At 33.9% G+C, this 21,483-nt stretch overlaps 11 protein-coding genes and 1 non-coding gene across 12 annotated transcripts; 5 read left to right on the top strand and 7 right to left on the bottom strand.

Moving 5' to 3' along the window:
• Positions 1–588: 588 nt before the first annotated feature.
• NAEGRDRAFT_79569 (nuclear lim interactor-interacting protein) lies at positions 589–1,921 on the top strand. The gene is made up of 3 exons (XM_002677756.1): positions 589–746; positions 868–1,171; positions 1,222–1,921. Exons 1-3 carry the CDS (start codon positions 686–688, stop codon positions 1,853–1,855), a joined length of 999 nt encoding a protein of 332 aa, XP_002677802.1. The 5' UTR covers positions 589–685; the 3' UTR covers positions 1,856–1,921.
• Positions 1,922–2,039: 118 nt separating this feature from the next.
• Positions 2,040–3,263, top strand: NAEGRDRAFT_44525 (uncharacterized protein; the record flags this gene model as incomplete). The annotated part of the gene is made up of 2 exons (XM_002677755.1): positions 2,040–2,410; positions 2,465–3,263. 2 exons carry the CDS (start codon positions 2,040–2,042, stop codon positions 3,261–3,263), a joined length of 1,170 nt encoding a protein of 389 aa, XP_002677801.1.
• A 31-nt stretch (positions 3,264–3,294) lies between these two features.
• NAEGRDRAFT_67039 (uncharacterized protein) lies at positions 3,295–4,254 on the bottom strand (the record flags this gene model as incomplete). Its single annotated transcript, XM_002677657.1, has 1 exon — positions 3,295–4,254. The coding sequence occupies one exon, from the start codon at positions 4,252–4,254 to the stop codon at positions 3,295–3,297; it is 960 nt and encodes a 319-aa protein (XP_002677703.1).
• Positions 4,255–4,717: 463 nt separating this feature from the next.
• NAEGRDRAFT_67038 (uncharacterized protein) lies at positions 4,718–7,872 on the bottom strand (the record flags this gene model as incomplete). Its single annotated transcript, XM_002677656.1, has 2 exons — positions 4,718–5,333; positions 5,378–7,872. 2 exons carry the CDS (start codon positions 7,870–7,872, stop codon positions 4,718–4,720), a joined length of 3,111 nt encoding a protein of 1,036 aa, XP_002677702.1.
• A 358-nt stretch (positions 7,873–8,230) lies between these two features.
• NAEGRDRAFT_48735 (uncharacterized protein) lies at positions 8,231–9,349 on the top strand (the record flags this gene model as incomplete). Its single annotated transcript, XM_002677754.1, has 1 exon — positions 8,231–9,349. One exon carries the CDS (start codon positions 8,231–8,233, stop codon positions 9,347–9,349), a length of 1,119 nt encoding a protein of 372 aa, XP_002677800.1.
• Positions 9,338–10,418, bottom strand: NAEGRDRAFT_79568 (nucleoporin). The gene has a single exon (XM_002677655.1). It carries the CDS (start codon positions 10,412–10,414, stop codon positions 9,425–9,427), a length of 990 nt encoding a protein of 329 aa, XP_002677701.1. The 5' UTR covers positions 10,415–10,418; the 3' UTR covers positions 9,338–9,424.
• A 205-nt stretch (positions 10,419–10,623) lies between these two features.
• Positions 10,624–11,943, bottom strand: NAEGRDRAFT_67035 (uncharacterized protein; the record flags this gene model as incomplete). Its single annotated transcript, XM_002677654.1, has 1 exon — positions 10,624–11,943. One exon carries the CDS (start codon positions 11,941–11,943, stop codon positions 10,624–10,626), a length of 1,320 nt encoding a protein of 439 aa, XP_002677700.1.
• Positions 11,944–12,235: 292 nt separating this feature from the next.
• NAEGRDRAFT_t284 lies at positions 12,236–12,307 on the bottom strand. Its single transcript has one exon. It is a non-coding gene; the product is annotated as a tRNA-Glu (tRNA).
• Positions 12,308–13,137: 830 nt separating this feature from the next.
• Positions 13,138–16,922, top strand: NAEGRDRAFT_48733 (uncharacterized protein; the record flags this gene model as incomplete). Its single annotated transcript, XM_002677753.1, has 3 exons — positions 13,138–13,717; positions 15,718–16,068; positions 16,387–16,922. 3 exons carry the CDS (start codon positions 13,138–13,140, stop codon positions 16,920–16,922), a joined length of 1,467 nt encoding a protein of 488 aa, XP_002677799.1.
• A 304-nt stretch (positions 16,923–17,226) lies between these two features.
• On the bottom strand, positions 17,227–18,510 carry NAEGRDRAFT_33283 (tubulin tyrosine ligase; the record flags this gene model as incomplete). The annotated part of the gene is made up of 2 exons (XM_002677653.1): positions 17,227–18,376; positions 18,428–18,510. Coding segments are annotated over 2 exons (1,233 nt in total), but the record flags the coding sequence as incomplete, so codon positions are not given.
• Positions 18,511–18,831: 321 nt separating this feature from the next.
• NAEGRDRAFT_79567 (uncharacterized protein) lies at positions 18,832–19,673 on the bottom strand. The gene has a single exon (XM_002677652.1). It carries the CDS (start codon positions 19,666–19,668, stop codon positions 18,907–18,909), a length of 762 nt encoding a protein of 253 aa, XP_002677698.1. The 5' UTR covers positions 19,669–19,673; the 3' UTR covers positions 18,832–18,906.
• A 656-nt stretch (positions 19,674–20,329) lies between these two features.
• Positions 20,330–21,116, top strand: NAEGRDRAFT_79566 (uncharacterized protein; the record flags this gene model as incomplete). The annotated part of the gene is made up of 1 exon (XM_002677752.1): positions 20,330–21,116. One exon carries the CDS (start codon positions 20,330–20,332, stop codon positions 21,074–21,076), a length of 747 nt encoding a protein of 248 aa, XP_002677798.1. The 3' UTR covers positions 21,077–21,116.
• Positions 21,117–21,483: the final 367 nt, after the last annotated feature.

The raw sequence follows: 21,483 nt of genomic DNA, 5'->3' as shown, positions 1-21,483 counted from the left end.
ACAGTTTATCAATTCCGATGTGTTATAATTATTCACCCCAAGAATAACTTTAAAATTGGATTTTCCACAAGCTTTCGACACTCTGTGTGATAGAGACAATGTGTGAGAGCCAACCCTATTACATTGAGTTAAAATCGATGATGATAGTGTTCTGTTCAGTGAAAGCATTTTTTTGATTTTGGTTTAGCTTACAACCTAATCAACAGCTCTATTTCCCGCCATAAACCAATCACTTTAATACTACAGAAAATATATTTGATTGATTGGTCTTTTTGATTCTCTTAATAGATGTGAAGAGAGCAGACATAATTAGAGAATGATTCCATTGAATTTTGTAATCCACAAAGAAATGTTCAAAATAATTACACATCATTTCAACAATCAATATCTCGAAGTCGAACTGGAAAACTATTCCTTACCTTCGGTTTGTAATCATTTATATCAAAGTCATTCTTTGTCGATATTTTCAAAATATTCTTTTCAAAACCTGTCACAACAAATATTCCCTCCTAAAAAAAATTAAACGTTGCAAATCAGTAATTTTATTTTAAAAAATTATTGTTTTAAAATTTATTAAAAAAAATACCAGAACAATACCTAGCAATCCTACCTTGCTGTTTATTGGATTTACGTAACGGTTTCATCATCCGAATTATTCCATTGTTCAGGTACCTAGATTTCCAAAATGTCTAATCCAAAGTCTGCTTTTATAATAACCTCCTCTCCTAACAAACCAACTCAAAAAAGTAACTATCTATTTTACTGTATTTATGCTAACTCTATTCAACAACAAACCATCTGCTGATAACATATGAACAACTCTATACAATCAATAATAACGTCCAAACTTTTGTTCCTCCATAACAGAACGAAAAGGAAACGAAAATGACGCCGATCAGACAGAACAAAAATCATCAACTCCAAAATCTTCCTCTCCATTAGCTCTTCGTAAACTTTCTTACTCTGACTCTACATCAACCATCTCCAATGAAGATGAACTCTTCTCACCCCGAAGATTCTCTCTGAGTGACTCTGACACAGATATTACTCTTGGTGTAAATTATGATGAAAAAGTCATGCAAAAGGAAGAAGACTATGAAGAAGATATTTATGATTTTTCATACTCTCAATTATTAGATATTGAGTATGAAGATGATGATGAATTCAATCCGTAAGTTTTATTTTCATATGAAAACATTTGTTGTTCTAACGTTTTCATAGATTTGACTTTATTGCCCACCTTCCACCAAAACCTAAGATCTCCCCTCATCAATATTGTCTTCCACCTAAAGAATTATCACAACCAGATATAACCCTAGTTTTGGATCTTGATGAAACTCTTGTCCATTGTAGCACTGAACCAATTCCTGATCCTGACTTTACCTTTACTGTACTCTTCCATGGAGTTGAATATACAGTTTACGTGCGGAAGAGACCTTACTTTGTTGAGTTTTTGGAAGCTGTATCAAAAATCTTCGAAGTTGTTGTTTTCACTGCATCACAAAGTGTGTATGCTGATAAATTGCTTTCAATCCTTGATCCTGAAAGAAAGTACATCAAGTACAGAGTTTTTAGAAATTCTTGTATTGATGTTGAGAGAAACTATTTGAAGGATTTAGAAGTACTTGGACGTGATCTTTCCAAGACTTGCATTGTTGATAACTCACCACAAGCATACGGTTATCAAATCGATAACGGAATACCAATTTTGAGTTGGTTTGATGATAAGGAAGATCGTGAATTGATGAAACTCATTCCATTTTTGAAACAATTATACAAACACTCTGATGTGAGGACAATAATTCGTAAAAAGTTCCATCTCAGAGAAATTCTCGATAATTATAAGAAGCACTAATGCTTTTTATATGTAAATGAAAATCTACACCATGATTGTGTTTAAATAAAATTAAATTTAATATTATTTAATATTTAATATTCATTTAAAATATTAAAAAGTGTTTTTATTTTGTTTGGCGTGATGGGACAGGTGATTATCATAACGATATATTATTAAAAGATTTAATATTTATAATTAAAAAATGAAAAGATCCAACACAAGAGGACATTTACGATCACACAGTGATTACACAGCCTCATCAGCATCACAACAGGATAGTCACGGACACACCTCTGCAATCTATGGTCAACGTTTAAACAAGAGTAGATGTATGGCTGCGGTAAAAGGTGATACTCAAAATAATAGATTTCTTGTAGGAACTTGTGCTCTGAATGCCAACAATGAAGTCCATCTTATTGAATTTAACGAGGAAGAAAATGATGTTTTTTGTCAAGCTGCTTTTTCACATCAACACGAAGTTTGGTCGATTAGTCCACATCCATCAAAACCAAAATATTTCTTCACAACATATAATACCATTAAAAATGGTTTTGAAGCAGCACTATACGGAATGTCAACATATTCGGAACAAGCAGGACAATCAGATGTTGGAGAAGAATTGGAAAGTAATAATACCAATAATTTGGAAACTCTGTCAAAATTAGATGCCAAACAATTTGATAATGAAAGAGTACACGAAATATTATGGGATCAAAATGGAACTAGTGATCGTGTAATTTCAATCGATGAAAAATGTTTGAGAGAATTTAGATTTGAAAAAACATGTAAATTTGTTAACAAGTATGATTTGGGTGGAAGAAGATTAAGAACTGGTGCTTGGGATCCTCATCATTCAGAAATTATTGCTGTTGCTGCCCAAGGAAAGGTCATCCAAGTTGACTTGAGAGAAAAGAATAATAAGAAGAATGTTGAATTTATTGCTCATGACCAAATGGTTAGGGATGTCCAATACAATCCATATCATATGTACAGATTGGCAACTTGTGGTGATGACTGCTTTGTAAAGTTTTGGGATATTCGTTCGACGAAGGAACCATTGTTGGTTTTAGGAGGTCATTCACACTGGATTTCCAAAGTCAGATTTAATCCACAATATGATCAATTGATTTTGACAGGAAGTACTGACAGTAAGGTAAATTTATGGTCTATTGCCTCAATTTCATCAAAGGCAAAAGAGCAAGAATTAGACGAAGAATTACAAGCATCTGAAGAAGAAAAATCCAAACCAAAGAAGGAGGAATTGTTTGATAACCTTGTTCACACATATGATGAACATGAAGAAAGTGTCTACTCTCTTTGTTGGAGTAATACTAACAGCTGGACCTTTGGTACTGTATCTTATGATGGTCGTGTCTTGATCCACACTGTTCCAAAAGCTGAAAAACTTCGTGTACTCAATATTTAAATCCAAATAATTGTAAAAAAATCTTAAATTATTAAAAGAATTTGCTTTTTGATTTAGCTCCTGTCAATTCCAGAATATCCTTTTCCTTTGGTTCCAAATAGACAAGTAGCTGGTACCGCCAAGATACCAGACTTTGTTTAAACTTTTTGAAAGGTGGAGAGTTTAACTCAATATCTTCCTTTAATTCTACATCTTCCTCTTCAGATGATGAAGAATCGTCATCCTCAATAATAACAGTTGGTTTCTTTTTCTTTCTTGGTGGGGTTTGTTTCACATTTTCCTCATCACTCAAATCCAAATTGTGAATTGATTTTTGCTTCTTGTTTGGTGTTTCCTCGTCACTTAAATCCAAATTGTGTTTGACTGGACCTTGTGGATCATCCTCAATAAGAATAGGCACAGATGGCTTTCTTGTAAGTTGTGCTTTCAATAATTCTCTTTCATACTCCTCTTGTGTATCCTTTCTCCTCAACATGAAAAAATTAGAATATGTCTTTTTCCACTCATAGGTAAATTGAATGGTTTTACATTTAATTACTTGAATCGTCTTTTCTGGAGGTAATTCTATTTTCAATTCAATCCTACCTGGTTCTGTTGGAATAAACTTGATTTCCTGATAAATTTGTTTCTTCAAAAAGTATTTCAAATAAGTGTAGAACTCATCCAGGTGCTCCTTTTTAAACCAAGTCGAAGCCAATGAAGACTTTAATGTAGATTTATCCCTCAACTTGTCAAATAATGTAATCTGTAGCACTACATTCCTATGAATTGATACCATTGTCCTAATCGGAAAGTGCAATGTACTACTTCCCGATAATGATGGAGCCACCTCCACAATATCATCATCATCTGCTTCATCATTTTGACTATTTTGTATACAACTTGTGGAAGAATTTATTGTTGAAGATTGCGAAGATTGTGATGCTGAAGCTGATGCAGACGATGAAGATGATTGTGATTGCTTGCGTTTGATGGTGAGTTTTGCATTCATTTTTTTTCTCTTGATTTGCGGAAATTGCAAACAAGTTATTTTACAATGAAAATCTGACAATAGAAACAGTTCAAGTGGTTGACAAATGAACCAATTCCTGTACAAGTGCATTTCTAATCATTTTTGTTCTTTGTTTATACCAATTTGTAAATCAATGAAGGAAATAGGTTGAATGTTAACTTCTGTTGTTGAAAAACATAAGGTTCTCTTCAATGGAAAAATGTCATCAGGTATACCACAAAACGACTTCAAACACTAGAGTAATTTTCTGGTTTAAGGTTGGCATTCGTACTTTTTTTATTGGAAGTCTATGGTAAAGCTCTAATCATTCAGGATGAATGCTTTCTTTTTTTGTTTGAATGACAGCATCAGTAAAATTGTGTTTCTTTTGTGTCAAACTTGAAGAAAATGAGCTGTTCTTTCTAAGCTAAATGAATTGTAGTCAGCTCCATTACATGTCCAGTCAAAACTCTTCGATTTCAATCGATCTACTTGTGTTGGACATTGCACTTCTGACCGATCTATAGCTATTCAAGAAATGTTCCAATGATAGACGCTGCTCAGAGCTATACACAGAGAATACCAACTCAATAAATTGTTTTGCTTCCTTTAGCTTTTCTCTCTTGGTATCGTTAACAGCTATCCAAGTATAGAAAGTGGAAAAGAAATGGTTATACTCTTCTTCTGCAAAACTAACTTCTAAAGAATTACAATTCACCATTCCTACTTCAGCACTTCTTCCTCTCAAATAGCAAAAGAATAGAAATGCAAATGTTATATCCATATCTGAGCATTGATCTTCTTCCTTTCTTGTGATTGATTTTTTGAGAAGCTCCACAGCGTGAATGAATTCGTAAGCACTCACAAAGGAGTCAGCCTCAAAATTACTAATACAATAAATTATGTTTGAAAATGATGTCAAGAATTGGCTATGAGTCTTGAGATAGTCATTTGTAGCGGAAGCAGTGCCCTTCTTTGCATTGATTTTAAGGGTTTCATCCCATACAATAAGCATGAGTGGCTTGAATTTTTGAGCTGTAATAAATCCATTTGTTGAAGCACTTTCCCAATGTTCCAATCTTTCATTTGATTCAAGTAAAACAATTCGTTAAAATATACTTACATTTTTCTTCCAATAGTTTCAGACACTGCTGGGGTGTTGTGCTCTAAAAAGTTACTAATATCTGAATCGTTTTGAAAATTGAAAATGCAAAAATTGAGATCCTTCTCTGGTAAGTCAAGTTTCTTTGCAAGATCTCTCTTGGTTAAAAGGATAGTTTCCTCAATTCTTCTTTCGAATAGTTCATCAACTTGTCCTTCATCCAATCTTCCAAAAAGTTGTGGAATAAAGATTGAAATAACAATAGCCATATTTGACATAATGTCCATACCATCACTTTCAGCACCAGAATAAGTAAAAGACAAGAAAATAATCATTGCAATCAAAATTACTACTAAATAATTACTCAGATTTCCTGTTGCTATCTTGACTCTACCCACTAAATTGTGATGGATTCTTCTGATGTCTGTATTCAACAATGGAGTATAAAGCCTCTCTCCTCTCTTAAAGATTACTCTCAATTTTTCATTTTTCTTCTCTTGCGTTGAAAGGAAGATGCCTCTAACGAGTAAGGCAATTTCTTTCTTGAAGAGAACATGCATGTACTTTGGCCTATCATTGATCTCCGTATATCTTGTTTTTAGCTCCTCTTCGTTTTTGTCTTCATTTTTTTCGAATTTGATGTTAACAGGGTTGTGAATTTTTTCAATAGTTGTTGCTGCTAGCTTAGCTTCACCGTTTTCAGATTTTCCAACAGACTGACTTCTTTTTCTTGTAATGTCCTTAAGTTCTTCCAAGTTGTCATTTAATGAGAGAATATCCTTGTATGTATAATCCACCATCTCATTACTTTCTACCAGTTTAGAGTAGGTATTAATAATGCCACCATATTTTGCAGCGACATTATCAAGGATGAATTGTGTGCTGGTCTTTGTTAGAGAGGGAAAAACGAATGTATCTGACCTTTCCACAATCTTTTTCCTGGTAACTCTGGATGGCTGTAGTAAGTCTTGAAGTAAACTTGTTGCAGAATTAATTACAATACCAAAAATACCAATCAAGGAAAGCTTGCTGTTGTTTGCAACAAAGGAAAGAATCAAGCTCCAAACTAGCCCAAATATAGTTTCGGCCACCATGAATATCTGAATAAAAAATGGTATGATCACTAGAAGTTCCTTAAAATATGCAAACATCAAGAAGGCAACAACCATCTTATAATTTCCATCATGAATAGCGTGAATAACCTTCTCTGTTGGAATTAAAATTTGTTGACTCCCATAGAAAATAGATGCTATTGTAATAACCACCATAAGAACTCCCTTAATGGTAAATGTCCAGAACGGTAGTAAAATGATTATCACATTAATCAAGACTATGAAAATAATTTTGAAGATTGCATCAGTGAAAACCAAAATGTTGGTGTCTGGCAAAGAGTTTGTGCTCCAATACATCATCTTTTCTTTTGAACTAGAAGTAACTATTAACAAAATTATTCCCAATATCATCAAAGTGAGGGATATTAACCAAAAACCCAAACTGATAGGTACAAAATCAGCCCCTCCTATCCAATAACTTGTGAAGGTTTCGTCATTCCCAAGGTCAAAATTAATAGGTATTTGAATAAAATTTGGGAAATATAGTACAGAAGGAACAAATAACTGCACCATTGATAAGCAACTAATAACTATAAAGAGGAAAAAGTCGAAGAATAATTGGTATTTCAGCAGTGTTGAAGAGCCAAATTTCTTATACTTCCTAATATGTTCCTGGTCCACTTTGTTTTGAATTGATCTGAATATCAGTTTATAAAGCTTGTCAAACTGATTGGAAAAATGTTTAAAGAATGGAAATATTGGTCTAAGAGTTACTGAAAGATCCGAAAAAGTTGAAGAGTTCCAATCAGTATCGTTTCCAAAGTAATAATTGGTAAAGGGATATCTCTTTGTATCAATAATTCTCCTTTTAAATGATCCTTGTACCCACAGAAGGGCTATAAATATTATGGTTATAACACATAATGAGGTAGCAAAATCTTCAATAAATCCCTTAGAAACATCCTTGGTTATTACATCCCCATCCGAATTTAGTTTTAAACATCTGAATCCTTCACTTGTTGTTGAGAAGAAAACTCTATTCTCTGATGTGAGTGTTGTTTTGAAAAAACAAATATAATAATTTGGAATAAAGGTGTTGTTCTGATATAATTGAGAAAGAGTAGAAGAGCATAATGATGTAAGCCTATCAACAACTTTGTATGGTCTTGTTGAATTGTTAAATACATTAGCCAAGGAGGTGAATTTGATTTCACTTGCATTCAATTGAACAATAGTATTTCCGATAAACCCTGCAGAGTAAAATATTGTTCTTGGTGTGATGGACAAGGATGACAATGTCTTGGTGAGTATAAGCATTTGACTCGTCTCCTTAAATGCCAATAAAGCTAGCTGAGAATTTTCCAAATCAGGTTTTGATTTTTTCAAATATAAATCCAACTGCCTCACTTCCTCAGCATCCACTTCCACAACATTTCCACATCTCACAACTCCTCCACTATTCATTAACAATATCAGCAGTATCATCATTATATACAACCAGGTGGTCGGCTTGATTACTTTCTGAGTGTCAAACATGATGTTCTTCCCATCATTTCTCTGCAGAGATGATAGCGAAAGTGGCGGCAACCATATGTTTTTACTCATTTTTTTTTGTAGTTATTTTTGGCGGGAACTTTTCACTTGCAAGTTCCCTTTAATTTCTTTCATCTCTCTTTGAATGTTCATTGGATTCGAATAATAATATTGACGGGTGATGGTTATAAGATATTTAGTGTGTTAAATTTTTTTTGACAAATTTACCCATTTTGATTGTGTCAGTGTTCTTGTGGGTGACATCTTTGAAGAAAGCTTAAAAAAAATAATGACAAGATTCAATCCACTAGTTTTGGCATGTTTCGTCTTGTTGGCAGCCCTTCTCACATCTTCATCTTTTGTCAATGCATCATCTCCAGCGGAACCAGCATTCAAAAGTCAATTACGTTCATGTTTTGAAGCAAATAGAAATACCGAATGTTTAGCCACACAATCATCTTGGTCTTCATGTGGAGGTTCAGTTTATTCTTCATATCAACTTGCACTCTCCATTTCAATGAATTGTATGAGAAGTGTTTGTGGAAGTCAAAATAGTTTATGTTGCAATACTTATTGTACAATGTATGGTTTATCTGGATATGATCATTCAGTTTGTTTCAATAAGTGTTTCAATGGATATACTGGTTCAGTTGTTTCTGCTGCTGCAACTTTGATGAAACCAATTTCTACTTCTATTGCTTATGCTTCCATCCCATTCGATGATAACTCTGACTTTGTTCCAAAAAGTGCCACCACTGATGATAAAGCCATTGTCAAATGTTCTGTTTCATGTGATGCTACTTATGCTTTTTATTTTGCCAATGAACAACCAACAAGAAAGGAAAGAAATTTCTTGAGAACTCTCCTTTCTCAAATTAATGGTTCAAATAGTACTACTGGAACAGCAAGTGGAAATGGTGGAGTTTCAGTATTGGGCAAAAAGAAGAAACTTTTCATTTCGTCTTTTGTGAAAAAAACTAAACTCACAACTATTAAGAATGGAAAGGTCACTAAATCAACCTCTAAATCATCAGGAAAAACTGATAAAAAGATGATTTCCAATGTTATTCAAGTAACTCGTGACAGACTTCAAGTTTTTGACATTTCACTTGATAAGGTTGTCCCTTTGAATCCCGTTTTGAAAAGCAGCCAAGTTGGTAAAAATCAAATCTGTGCCAATACTGGAAAGACAGTTGAAGTTACCTATTATAAGAGATCTAGAGTAAATTGTAACAAGATTCAACGTTGGATGAAGGAAGTTTCAGAAATTTCACCAAATAATTTGCTTACTGTTTACAAATTCATGATGATTGTTCATAATAAGTGTAGATCTCTCATTCCAAAGAAGTCTAAACAATGTGTTGTTCCAATGTTTAGAAGAATTAATTTGAATACTGACACTCTTTAAAATAATTTTATTTTGGAAATTTATGATTTGGGTGCTTTCTAATAAAAATTAGTTATTAATTGATAGATCCACAATTTATTTAGTGTTAGTGAGCTTGATGGATCCAACATTTGGCATGACACATTTACTATTTGGCAAAGCAGAACACTTTTGATGCAAAACCAACATGAAATTATAAACATTTTCCAAATTTTCAGGAGCAATTGTCTTATCATTCTTAATCCATTGCAACAATTTAGAACATTCAATTTTGGTATTCTTCAAAATTGAAACCTTTACAACATCTTTCATTGAATTGGAACAAATTTGATTGGATGCCACTTGAGAATTGTAAAATTGAGCCGAGTCCAAGTTTGTTGGAACAGCTTCTTCAATAGAGGTACGTAAGACTTGATTATGTTCACTTCCCTTCAGGACAACTTTTGGTTTAAGTGCTGTGAAATAGGTTGCAGAACTAGGGCTGCTGGTTGACAAAGTCTTGGCAGAGGTGATTGTGTAGCCAGGATTTGATTTTTTGATTGGTTTGCCAGATTGTAAATTCTTGACCAAAGTTTTGAATGTCTTGACTTCTGCTGGTTTTTTGGCCACACTTTCGGCTACTTTATTTTCATAGAAGGAGAAAGCAGCAGCGCATGGAATAGAACAAGATACAGAACCAGTTAAAGCATCACTAGCTGCAGGAATATTTCCACCAAAAGATGAACCACCATTTGTCGATGGCCTGTATGAATTATAACATGAGGAGAAACAATTCGAATGATCACTTCCAGATAAACCAAACATTGAACAATAAGTATTACAACATAAACCATTTTGACTACCACAAACACTTCTCATACAATTCATTGAAATGGAAACAGCTAATTGATAGGAAGAATAAACTGAACGACCACAAGAATTCCAGCTTCCTTGATTGACTATGCATTCTGTGTTTCTGTTTCCTTCAAAACATGAACGTAATTGACTTTTGAATGCTGGTTCGCTGGCAGAAGAAGCCAATGTGTAAGAAACACAGAATCCAACAATAATTAACACAACGACAATTTGTTTGGATGACAATGTCATTTTTTTTTACTGGTGTGACAGTTGGATGTTTTGAGTCACATACACATTTGGTGAAAAGTACACTGTTTAATTTGCATATAGTTTGAGCGAGTATTTTAAAAATGCTATTCCTATCCATTAAAAGATTTTGTAACAGACCTGTAATTGTAATAAGTATTTTTCAATATTATTAATATTATATTTGTAAAAAGTTATTGAATTACAAAAATTTAATCAGTTGTTTTGATTGCTTCAACAAATGGAACAACACAAGTAGCTTTAGCTTTCTTACATTGATTATAAACAAGGAAGAGGAACTTGTTGACTTGATAAATATTCTTTGGATTAATCTTTGAAGCTCCACTAATCCATGACTTGATCTTTTTACAAGTGATACGAGATCTACGATAATATTCCACTTTGGCAATAGCTGTACCAGTACAGATTTGATTATGTTTAACACTGGAATTGAAAAAGGATTTCTTTGAAAGTGAAGATGGAGTCAATGAATTGAATGGAATTGGGAAAATGGTACTTCTCTGCTTAACCAATGCTGGATTACCCAATTGAACTGTGGCTTTCACATTCAATACTTTACCATCATAGATTGCAAATGCTTTTTGTGGATAGACTTGTTTTCTAGCAGCTTGAATGAATTTGTAACCTCTTGTAAGGTAGGTTCTGGTTTTCTTATCACGAATACCTCTCAAGATGTATCCAAGACTTGGAATGCTTGAAACAAATTTAACAAGTCTCTTATAGACCAGATCACTATTAATTTGTTTAACTGGTTTGAAGCCAAGGTATTTTGAGATGCTCTTTGAAATGGCCTTGTTGTAACCACTATTACTTCTTCCAATGATGCTTTTAATGCTGCTGATGCTCTTACGTGAGGAGGAGGATGAGGATGATGGCTTAGAGGAACCAACCTTGGTTGACCAAGAAGAAATGAGCTTTTTCTTAGCAGCCAAAGTATTAGTCTTGGTATTAGAAGCCAACAATGCCTTCAAACCACCATTTAAAATACTTGGTTGTTTACCAGTTGTGGAATAGAAAGCAAATTCTGAATTACATGGAATATCACAATAGACTTTGGTTTCATCGTCCTTCTTTTGAGCTGTGGCAGGAGGAACATAATCAACATTGGTATCCAAACTACTCTTGATTGTTTTCATCAAAGTTGCAGCACCAACAACTGAACCAGTATATCCATTGAAACACTTATTGAAACAAACTGAATGATCATATCCAGATAAACCATACATTGTACAATAGGTATTGCAACATAAACTATTTTGACTTCCACAGACACTTCTCATACAATTCATTGAGATGGAGAGTGCAAGTTGATATGAAGAATAAACTGAACCTCCACATGAAGACCAAGATGATTGTGTGGCCAAACATTCGGTATTTCTATTTGCTTCAAAACATGAACGTAATTGACTTTTGAATGCTGGCTCCGCAGGTGATGATGCGTTAATGCCAGAAGCAGTAGCGAAGAATAACAACAAAAGCACAACAAGAGTTTCGGTTACTTTAGTTGCCATTTTTTTTAAAGATGATGACTGACCCAACATAATTGAGAACTTGTGGAAAGTGCTACTTGTGGAGGAAGCGAAAATTGATGTGGTCTATGAATTTCGGTTTTTGTTACTATTTGAAATATTTGATATGAGTCAAGATGACTTGATTTTGGAATATTTGTGCGTAGTACTAATTTAACTTACTAGTACTAGTAGTTGCAAAATGATTTGAAAAAAGACTTTATTTATATTATTGCAGTATTGATAATGCAAAAGCAGCATGAGAATGAAAAACGAAGGCCAGCAAAAATGAATCCTCCCGTGCCGGGAATTGAACCCGGATCTCCTGGGTGAGAGCCAGGTATCTTAGCCATTGGACCACACGGGATTCTTGTTTATTATTCAAAAACTATTTATGTCAAATAACATTGCTACCTAATTAACTTTACTATAGAAAAATGCTATTTTTGACCCAGCCAGCGTACAGATTTCTAACTCTGGTTTATTTTTGACACTAGCATGCTATGCCTTTCTAAAACATTGACATTTCATATTTGATTTTCAATTTTAATTTTGAAATTAAAAAAAATGAAAAACTTGACAAAAAGTTTATCCACAAAATTGACCCTTTCGGAAAACTTTTGGCACCATTTATTTGAAATTGATGAATTATTCAATAGTATTTTGAGTTATCTACCACTACCATCCATTTTAATTCAATCAAGTCTTGTCTGTCATAAATGGTATGATAAAATCAATAGGGATGATATTCACTCTCTGTGGCCCTATCTATCTGATAATATTTGGAATTATATTTCGGAATTAGTGCCCACCAATCAGGTGTTTATCTATAACAAATCAATTAATTATCGTGAGCAAAATGAAAGATTTCATGATGATCCGAATTATTCCCTCTCATTGGAGGATATTAAATTGAGGGAGGAATTTAAATTAAATTTACAAAGACAATTGGAAATTTATTTGAAAAGTCAAACAAAACTGAGAACGAGGAGACAGGCCACTCTCATGATTTCAAATTACCTATTTTCAATTAATAAGTGTTCCTTGTTGGTGGATAAAAAGTCTTTTTTTACGGAACCTAATTGGATAAGAGGATTGAAAAGAACCCAATTTTCAGCCCCAATTCCTCAATTTTTACAAATTGATTTTAGAAGTGCACTAAAGAAGGGAGTTTGTTGTGATTGGAGTGAAATTACCATGTCAAATTGGTTCTTTTCAATGAATGATGTCGAACTGAAAATGGATTCAATACTATTGTCAAAGCGAAAGGATAATTGTTGGACGATTATCCATTCAGAAACTTTTCAAAAAGGAAGAAAAACACTAAATTTTCCCAATAGTACTGATTCTTCTCCAGTTGACCAAAGAAAAGATTGGAATTTTTTATCAAATGCCAAAAAGAAGACAATTGATACAAATAGACAAGATAGCGAAGATGAAGAAGAATCAAGTGGAAGTAATGGCAGTAGTGGCAATGAGGAAGAAATCATAACAGATATTTGGAAAAAGATTAGAATGAAACGAGCAACCAAGTCTTTAATATCAACATTTGAAGGCAGATTCAAACCAATGTGGATTCAACCCAAATTTATCAAACAATCGAATACAAACTATTTTGAAATCCCTCAACCTCTCGAGCCAACTCCAAAGAAAAACTTTAAAGTATTGAATCATATCGTTTCGAGGTGGATTTATGAATTGGACAAGTATAATCTATTGAGCATTGATTTCATATTGATTCACACCATGAGAGTACTGTACTATTTATACAATGGATGTGTGTCATCTAGTTCCCACTCCCTCATGGTGGGATCTCCTCTCCTCATTGAGAATACCATTGAGAGACATGTATTAAAGAAGGTCAGGTTGTGGAAGAAATCAAACGAGAGGAAAAATTTCAAGAATTATTACACATCCATCTTTTTCAACAGTGCTAAGGATAAATTGAAGAGTATTTGTTGTCTTTCAGTATGTTACGAATCATTACTTGACAATGATGAAATTGGCTCAATGATTGTTGAAAAGGAGCCATTCAGTTTTGAATTTTCCGAATATCAACTCTGATTATAATAATAGTAACATGTAATTATGGTTATTATAGTTGATTATAGTTACGTTGGTAATTCAACATTCACTTTGCAATAATGAGAGGTTACTATCTCGAATTTTCCTAACAGTACGTTCTAGTGATGATAATCAATCTATTTTAGGTTTTTTTAACATGTGTAATTTACAGTTTTTAACCAACCTCACATTGTTAAAACCTCTAGTAAGGTGTAATATTGAGTAATATTATTAATGTAATAGTGGAATATTTAGTTGGAATAACTATGTTTCAATAATTACGTAAAAAGAGGATACTAGATTATCATCAGCTCAACAAACACAATGATCAAATTGTTGAATGAAGTGAGTACTAAGTGAGTAAGGGTGTGTGTGCTCGTTGAGTAATCCTCACAACCACTTATCTGCAATGAGGTACCACCCTTGAGCCCTTGAAATTGCATTGTATTAATTGTATTAACGATATCAGTCTGCATTTAGAAAGATTTCAGATAGGACTGTAGTGATTTTACTCAATATGAACCTTAGATTGTTTGTTCACAAATCATTGATACAACCGTATGGTTGTTGGAATTTACGGACCATCCTCAATAGATTTGATTACTGGACCATTATCCAGAAAGAGCCAATTCTCACTGGTCTGTTAGATACAGTGACGTTGGGAATGGGCTGTTGATATTTACAAGATAGCCAAGATAATAATTCACTGTAGTCAAGGGCAAGATTCAACAATCCACTTACCGATTAGGAAGGAATTCGCGATTTTTGCTGTTTTCAACCCAGAATCAACGGTAAAAACAACAATAAGGATTAAGCTTTGTGTACCAACCCAAAATAGAGCTATCTATCGAAAATTGTAATACCATGCTTTTCAGTGGGTTGGTGTTGTGTGAAACACTGTAATTTCACAACTCCTTAAAGACACTGATGGTGTGACTTGATTTTGGGAACCTCTATTTCACATTGACATTGATCTTCTTATACAGTACAGAAATAGTGATAGATTTTATTCAAGAAGAGGATGTATCAATGCAACATGATGCATTCCATTTGCTGATATTAGATCTTTGAGTGACATGGTAGTGTCACCACAGCAAATGGAAACTATGGATAATTAAACATGCTTATTAGTGACCAATTCAATCACATTCTCAAGTATGTTTTGGTTGCGATGCTAGTTCCTCTCATCATCTGTCTCTTTTCTGATTGGCCAGAAAAACTCCAAAATACTCGCGTTTTCATTTCACTCATGGCCAACCAAGAGCTATCACAATTCTCTTCCAAGCAAAAAGTGAAAAATGCAAAAATCGACAGCAATTTTGCGTTGCGTCAAAAGAACAACAAAAGAACAACGCACCAAAATCGCCAAACAGCTAACCACACACAAGATTACTAAGCATTTAAATCTTCAGCAACACAACAAAAAAAACAACACACACAACTAGGTTCGATATTCGATCTATTTTGTTACTCTGACACAATAGCAGCAGCAATATCATTATTTCAAAGATAATACCGAACATACGAATTAAATCATCATGATGGCAGATAACATGACAAGAATGAATACTATGACCACCAATCCACTCATGAGTGCAAGCCAACAACAACAACAATACATTCAGCCAATGAATCATTTGACAAAAGACAGTGGCAGCAGTACTAATAGTTCTGCCACTATTCAATTACCTTCCATTTCTTCACTCTTTTCAGATATATATCCTGCAACCACAACAACACCAAACTATCCTAATTTGTTAACCAGACCAACACATGCCTTCTCTAATACCATTTCCTGTACAGCCATTCCTACTACCAGTCAATCCTCATCATGTAATAATAATTATTCTTCAACACAACCACCACAGATGATGCAACATCATCCACAACAACTCCCATCCCTTTCTCACTCCACCACCACAAGCCAATCAATAATGCCTGTTGTTGCATCATCGTCTACGAGTCATCATGTCGTTGTTGGCAATCGTTACTCCTCGTTATTCTCCGTTTATCCAACCCATCAAGCACCTCAACAACTATATCGAGAAAACTCCATTTGGGAAGGTACTGTAAACAAGCCAAATTATTTTACAACCAACTCTAAAGTAGTGGATCATGTGAATAGTCCACCACCAACTTTAACACCACTTTAACACCCACTTTTGAATACCTCCCCAACTACTGGAAGAATTGTTGCTTTTAATCATGCCACAAGTCAGCAGATAGTGACATGTGCAGTGCCAATTGCCTGTAAAACAATTACAGCCACTACAACTACAGCACCACCTGTATTGAGCCCAGTTAGAAACGTTCCAAATAGTAATGTATTGATGGATGAATCTGGATTTTCCCATTCTTCCAATGTCTCAATTATTGGCACAGATGTGAAAAGTAGTAATTCATCATCCCCTAGTCAATTCAACGATCATCATTCGAGTGGTGTTTCTAGTAGTGAAACCACAATGACAAGTAGTAGTAAGGAAGAGCTCCAGAAGAAGAATCCAACCATAACGACAACAACTGCCAGTGTCTCATCAACAACATGTCCAAATGTTGAAGTGCTCAAGAAGGTTGCTTCTGCATGTATTAAGAGAGGAAACAAACAAAATACCACGACACCAAGTGAAGAATCTGAAGGTGACGATGAAGAAGTTGACATTGCTAACAATTACTCGAAACAAAAGATTGGTAAGCTGAGACTCAAGTCGAGTGTGAAGGGTGATTTGTCTGCCAAGAATAAGAATGGTAGTCATAAGGGATGGTGGACAGAGGAAGAACATCAACGTTTCCTCGAAGGTCTTGAGGCATGTGGTAACAATTGGAAACTCATTGCTGAAAAGTATGTCAAGACACGATCAAGAACACAAGTAGCTTCTCACGGTCAAAAGTGGAAGCAAAGTCAAGGGCTTATTGCTTGAATAAAAAACAATTTTGTCACAATTTCATATAACAACACATTAACAATGTGAAATAACCAAAGATGATCTTTTCGTAATTGTCCATAAAGGAGTCCATCCTTATTCCTTATTCTCTCATTTCTGATGCCCTTATTGAGCAAAGATCTACTGCAGATCTAAAGGAGGTTATCTACACACTGAAAATGAACCTCTAAGCTGGCCGACAATTAAGGAATTACTGGAGTGGAGTACTTGATAAGAGTAATGAATCAACTTGTTAAGAAGTGCTTGGACATTTTTGTAAAGATTTTTAAACATGATGTTTTTAATACCATTTTGTTACCCTAGAACCAGCTCCCGTGCTATTGGAAGATGCACTGTTAACCTTTCGTTTAAGAGCACTCTCAGCAGCTCTTCTGTTTGCAAAGCCAGCTTTCATTTTTACAGGGTCAATTTGTTCAGTCTCTTCTGGGTCATTTAATTCATCAATTAACAATTCATAATTACCCAATTTAGGTTGCTTCTTGTCGTATTTGTAGTCTTTGTATAACTTTTTATCTGGGAATCCTTCATGCACAACAATGTTGAAAGTGTCATTCAACAAGCTCATCTTTAAAATTCTGTCTGATGCTGTTGTGGTTGTCAATGAGGGTGAAGCATTCACTTCCAATAGCCATGGTTTCAGATCACTATCCAATAATAGATCGTAACCATACATTTCAAAGCAGTGCTTGTCATTGATAATGATATTCTTGCATGCCTTCAGAGATTCCTTGAAAATGTAATAAATTTCCTCAAACATTTTATCAGTCTTTTCTTTTCCTGCAGTTGACTCTAGGTAGAGTCTCAACATTTTTATGTTCCACTTCCCACCATGTTTGTCATTGTAATCGTCACCATGCTTTTGAATGGCAACATTAGTCAAGTGAATAAACATATTGTCCACATCCTCAATATCATTGGTATATTTAGCTGTACAAAATCTCGCAAATCCTTCCTTATATACATAAGCCTTCAAAGGTCTATATGATGTCACTAAGACATACATTCTCAAGTCAAATTTCTTTCCTCCTACCAGTAATGGTGCATTAATATACTTGCTGATAACATATTGTTCCTTCACGGCCATGTAGGCCCATTTATCTTTGGCCCATCTTTTAACCTGTGACAGTTTTGTAATGATGAAAATACCTTTGCCTTGAGCCTTACTTGATGGTTTCATGATCCACATTTGGTTTGGATTCTTTTTAAATTCTTCCACAAATAGAGAATAATCTGCAGGTAATGTGTACGTAATTGGCACATAGTCCATTATATTTCTTCTTGGAGGTGCAACATAGTTTGGATTACTGAGTTGATTCGAAAGATGTATCAATTCCTCAGTTTTCTCGGTCTCTTTTTTATATCTTTTAAGGTTTTTTACCATTGAATCTTTTCTTGTGAGCTCGTAATGGTTCGGAAAGTGATTAATAATTCTTTAATTTCCAATGTCAAAATTGATTATTAAATTAAATCAAAATACATACTGATGCTCTCCCAATCTCATTCCATTCTCTGGATTAAATATTTGTTTAACAGTTTGAACACTAGCCCAAAATATATGCCAATCAGTTTCTTTAAAATTCCAAACATTCACCTCTTAAAGATCATTGATTACATACCATCATTAGTTCGTATCCAACCTCTATTCTCAAAATTATTAATCACAACACTCTTCTCAAAATCAGTCTTGTATTTTAAAACTTGTTGATTTCCCGATGATGATAAAGACGATCCTCCATTATTAAAATTTGATCCCGAATTTCCACCACTATTGGATGGTGTGGCTACGTTGGAGGATCCACTACTTGTTGGTGTGCTCATTTTTTTCTTCTTAATTTTTTTTAAAAAACTGTAATACAACCTCAAACACTTTTGGCGCCAAAAATTTAACAAATACAATAAATGTTTAATAAATTTTAAAATAATTTACAAAATATTTAAAAATTGAAAAAAGGAATCCCATTTAGCAATTTTTGTTATACATATCAAGAATACTGTGAATGAATCTGGCAGTGTGCAACTTGATAATATCATCACAATCTTTAAATTTGAAATAGGTTTCTTTTGTAAGTGAAAAGAATTGTAAATCATTCTGATCACCAACACAACGAATATCATTCAAAACTTCTTCAAATTTTCCATTATTGAACTTTAACACTGTTGTTTTCTTATCATCCTTTTCCATAGATTGGTCAATTTTGGTAGAAACAGAGAAGGCCCTCTTTTGTAATTGTTTCGTCAGGACGTTCAATAATGGATCGTTGGCATTTCCAGATTCAACTGATGCTTGGTTTGAACAAACAAGTGCTAACATTGGTTTTGGAATGTTTTCATCTGGATTAGTTGAATTGAGAGTATGCCTTCTTTCTTCGAAAACACAAGAGTTGGCTCTCACTTGACCATCCATTATTTTCTTGAATGTTTCCTTCATGTCTCCATACCAAGGTTGACCCTTGTAACTCTTTTCAATTCCTGGAGAGTCAATCAATTCTAATACAATAGTTTTGTTATTGATCTTCTTCTCCAATCTGGCAACTTGAAATTTTGTTGTGACATGATCATCAGTTCCTGCTGTAACAAATGCCTCCTTTGGTGATCTGTGTTCAGAAACTTTAAGTTCATATCCCATTTCAATGAAGAACATAATAAAGCAAACAATCATCATACTCTTTCCACAACCTTTTCCTCCAGTGAATAAAATAGAGAAATATTGCAATTTTTCCATTTTGGCATCAATCTTTTCAAGTAAACTATCAGAAACACCAAGTCTATCTCTAGTATTGACATAGACCGAATTGGTAATATATGAATATATGGAATGTCAGATTTACCATACACTTTGAAAAAGAGAGAGCCCTTAAAATTGTCCACTATTCTAATCTCCTTGGTTTCATTTGCAATATACAAGGTTACTTGTGTTTCTCTGTCCACAATCTCCAGCTTTCTTGGAGTTAAACCAGCAAGCCTCAACACACAAACATTTGGATTTTTGTCTTGCTTATTCAAGGACCATGTAAAAAAGTGTTTGTAAGAAAGGGATGCAGCTGCGACAATGGAGCCAATAGAAAGTGTTCCGATTGCATAGGTAAACAAAGAACGAATATCAGTAATATTATTTGGAATATTGAACATTTTGTTGTTTTTTTTGTTGAATATTACTGAATTATCAAATCATTCTGATTCTTTAAATAGCTGTTTACAATACGTGATTTCACGTTTTCAGTTTACAATGACAATACCCTACAATGGGCTCCAAGGCAGTTGTAGCAGTTTACAATTTAATCAAAATGTAAAAATTCTCGAACCGTGATGTCACGTTTTATTAAACTCTACAATTAATAAATCTTAAACGTGATGTAATATATCTGTATTCACATAATTAAAAAATGAATCAACGGCTTGTTGGTATACTGCTTACTTCTACAGTGGGTGCATTTCTCGGCTCTTTCTTCTCCAACAACAAAAGTAAACCTCAACTAAACTCAAGTACAGTTTCAATCCCTGATGAACAACTTGAGACATTAATGGAAAAACTTGACAATGTGGAGAAGTCAACCAATAGCTTGAAAACTGTTGTTGCCAACTTGGGAGAAAGAATTCAGAAAATTCTAAACGCAAAACCGGAAATAGTCCAATCAAATCCTGAAATTTCAGTAATTTCAGAAATACCAATGAAACCAACATCTGACAATTTGACACAATTTTCGCCAGTTGGTCTCCTTTCAATTCTCAAGACTCATTTCACTCTTGGAAAGAGTGTGCTCTTGTGTACTGCTGCTGTTGGATGTTTCTTTATTTGGAGATTTGTAACAAGAAGAAGAATCAAATTCTTCATTGGAGATGATTTCAAAGATGAAATGAAATCAGCCATCATTCAGCAACTGACAAGAAATACCTACCTGAAGGCAAGATTTGAATTAGTTCAAAATTCACAGGCAGATATCTTTGTTGTGAATGGAGATTTGAGTTTGAGGAATGATAATATTGTTCCAAAAGATAAGAATGTCTACTTGTCAATTTGTAAACAATCTGAATGCTCACTCGCACCCAATGAAGTTAGAATCAGAAGATCCAATTCAATTATTTATCTTGATTCTGGATCCATACAGAAAATATTCGACTTATTGAGATGAAATCTTTCTTTAGCAATTATATTAAAATCATTATTTTCAAAAATTCAAGAATAAGTTATATTATTATTTGGCTTGTCTTGGTTCACATTCTAAACTCATTTTGTACAACTCTGAATCTTCTTTTAGTTGGAAATTAAATGCAATGAAAACAAAAAGTTCCAACACTTGTTGATCAGCTTGTAGTTCATAATGCATGTGTGAAGTATCATCATCTCCTTCAAAAAATGATTTGATTGAATGCTTAACTCCCTTCTTGTCAATAATTTTAATAGTTTTCTTATCGAATAAATTCCTCTCATAGTTACCAAGTTTAGATGGTATCCTCAATGATCTTCCAAATTGTGCTATAAATCTGTAACTCAAAAAGAGAATAGTAATTTGATTTGAGTTTCCTTCAATAACAAACG

Source organism: Naegleria gruberi (assembly GCF_000004985.1).
Source record: "Naegleria gruberi genomic scaffold NAEGRscaffold_21, whole genome shotgun sequence".
NCBI lineage: Eukaryota > Heterolobosea > Eutetramitea > Acrasida > Naegleriidae > Naegleria > Naegleria gruberi.
This window is presented reverse-complemented; position numbering and strand designations above follow the sequence as displayed.

What these genes read in the sequence shown, in the direction of transcription:
- NAEGRDRAFT_79569 (XM_002677756.1), top strand. Translation starts at nt 686, where the DNA reads ATGTCTAATCCAAAGTCTGCTTTTATAATAACCTCCTCTCCTAACAAA. An exon ending in TAACAAACCAACTCAAAAAA is followed by an intron (nt 747 to 867) that starts GTAACTATCTAT and finishes CCTCCATAACAG; the next exon opens with AACGAAAAGGAAACGAAAAT. An exon ending in GATGATGATGAATTCAATCC is followed by an intron (nt 1,172 to 1,221) that starts GTAAGTTTTATT and finishes ACGTTTTCATAG; the next exon opens with ATTTGACTTTATTGCCCACC.
- NAEGRDRAFT_79568 (XM_002677655.1), bottom strand. Translation starts at nt 10,414, where the DNA reads ATGACATTGTCATCCAAACAAATTGTCGTTGTGTTAATTATTGTTGGA.
- NAEGRDRAFT_79567 (XM_002677652.1), bottom strand. Translation starts at nt 19,668, where the DNA reads ATGGAAAAATTGCAATATTTCTCTATTTTATTCACTGGAGGAAAAGGT.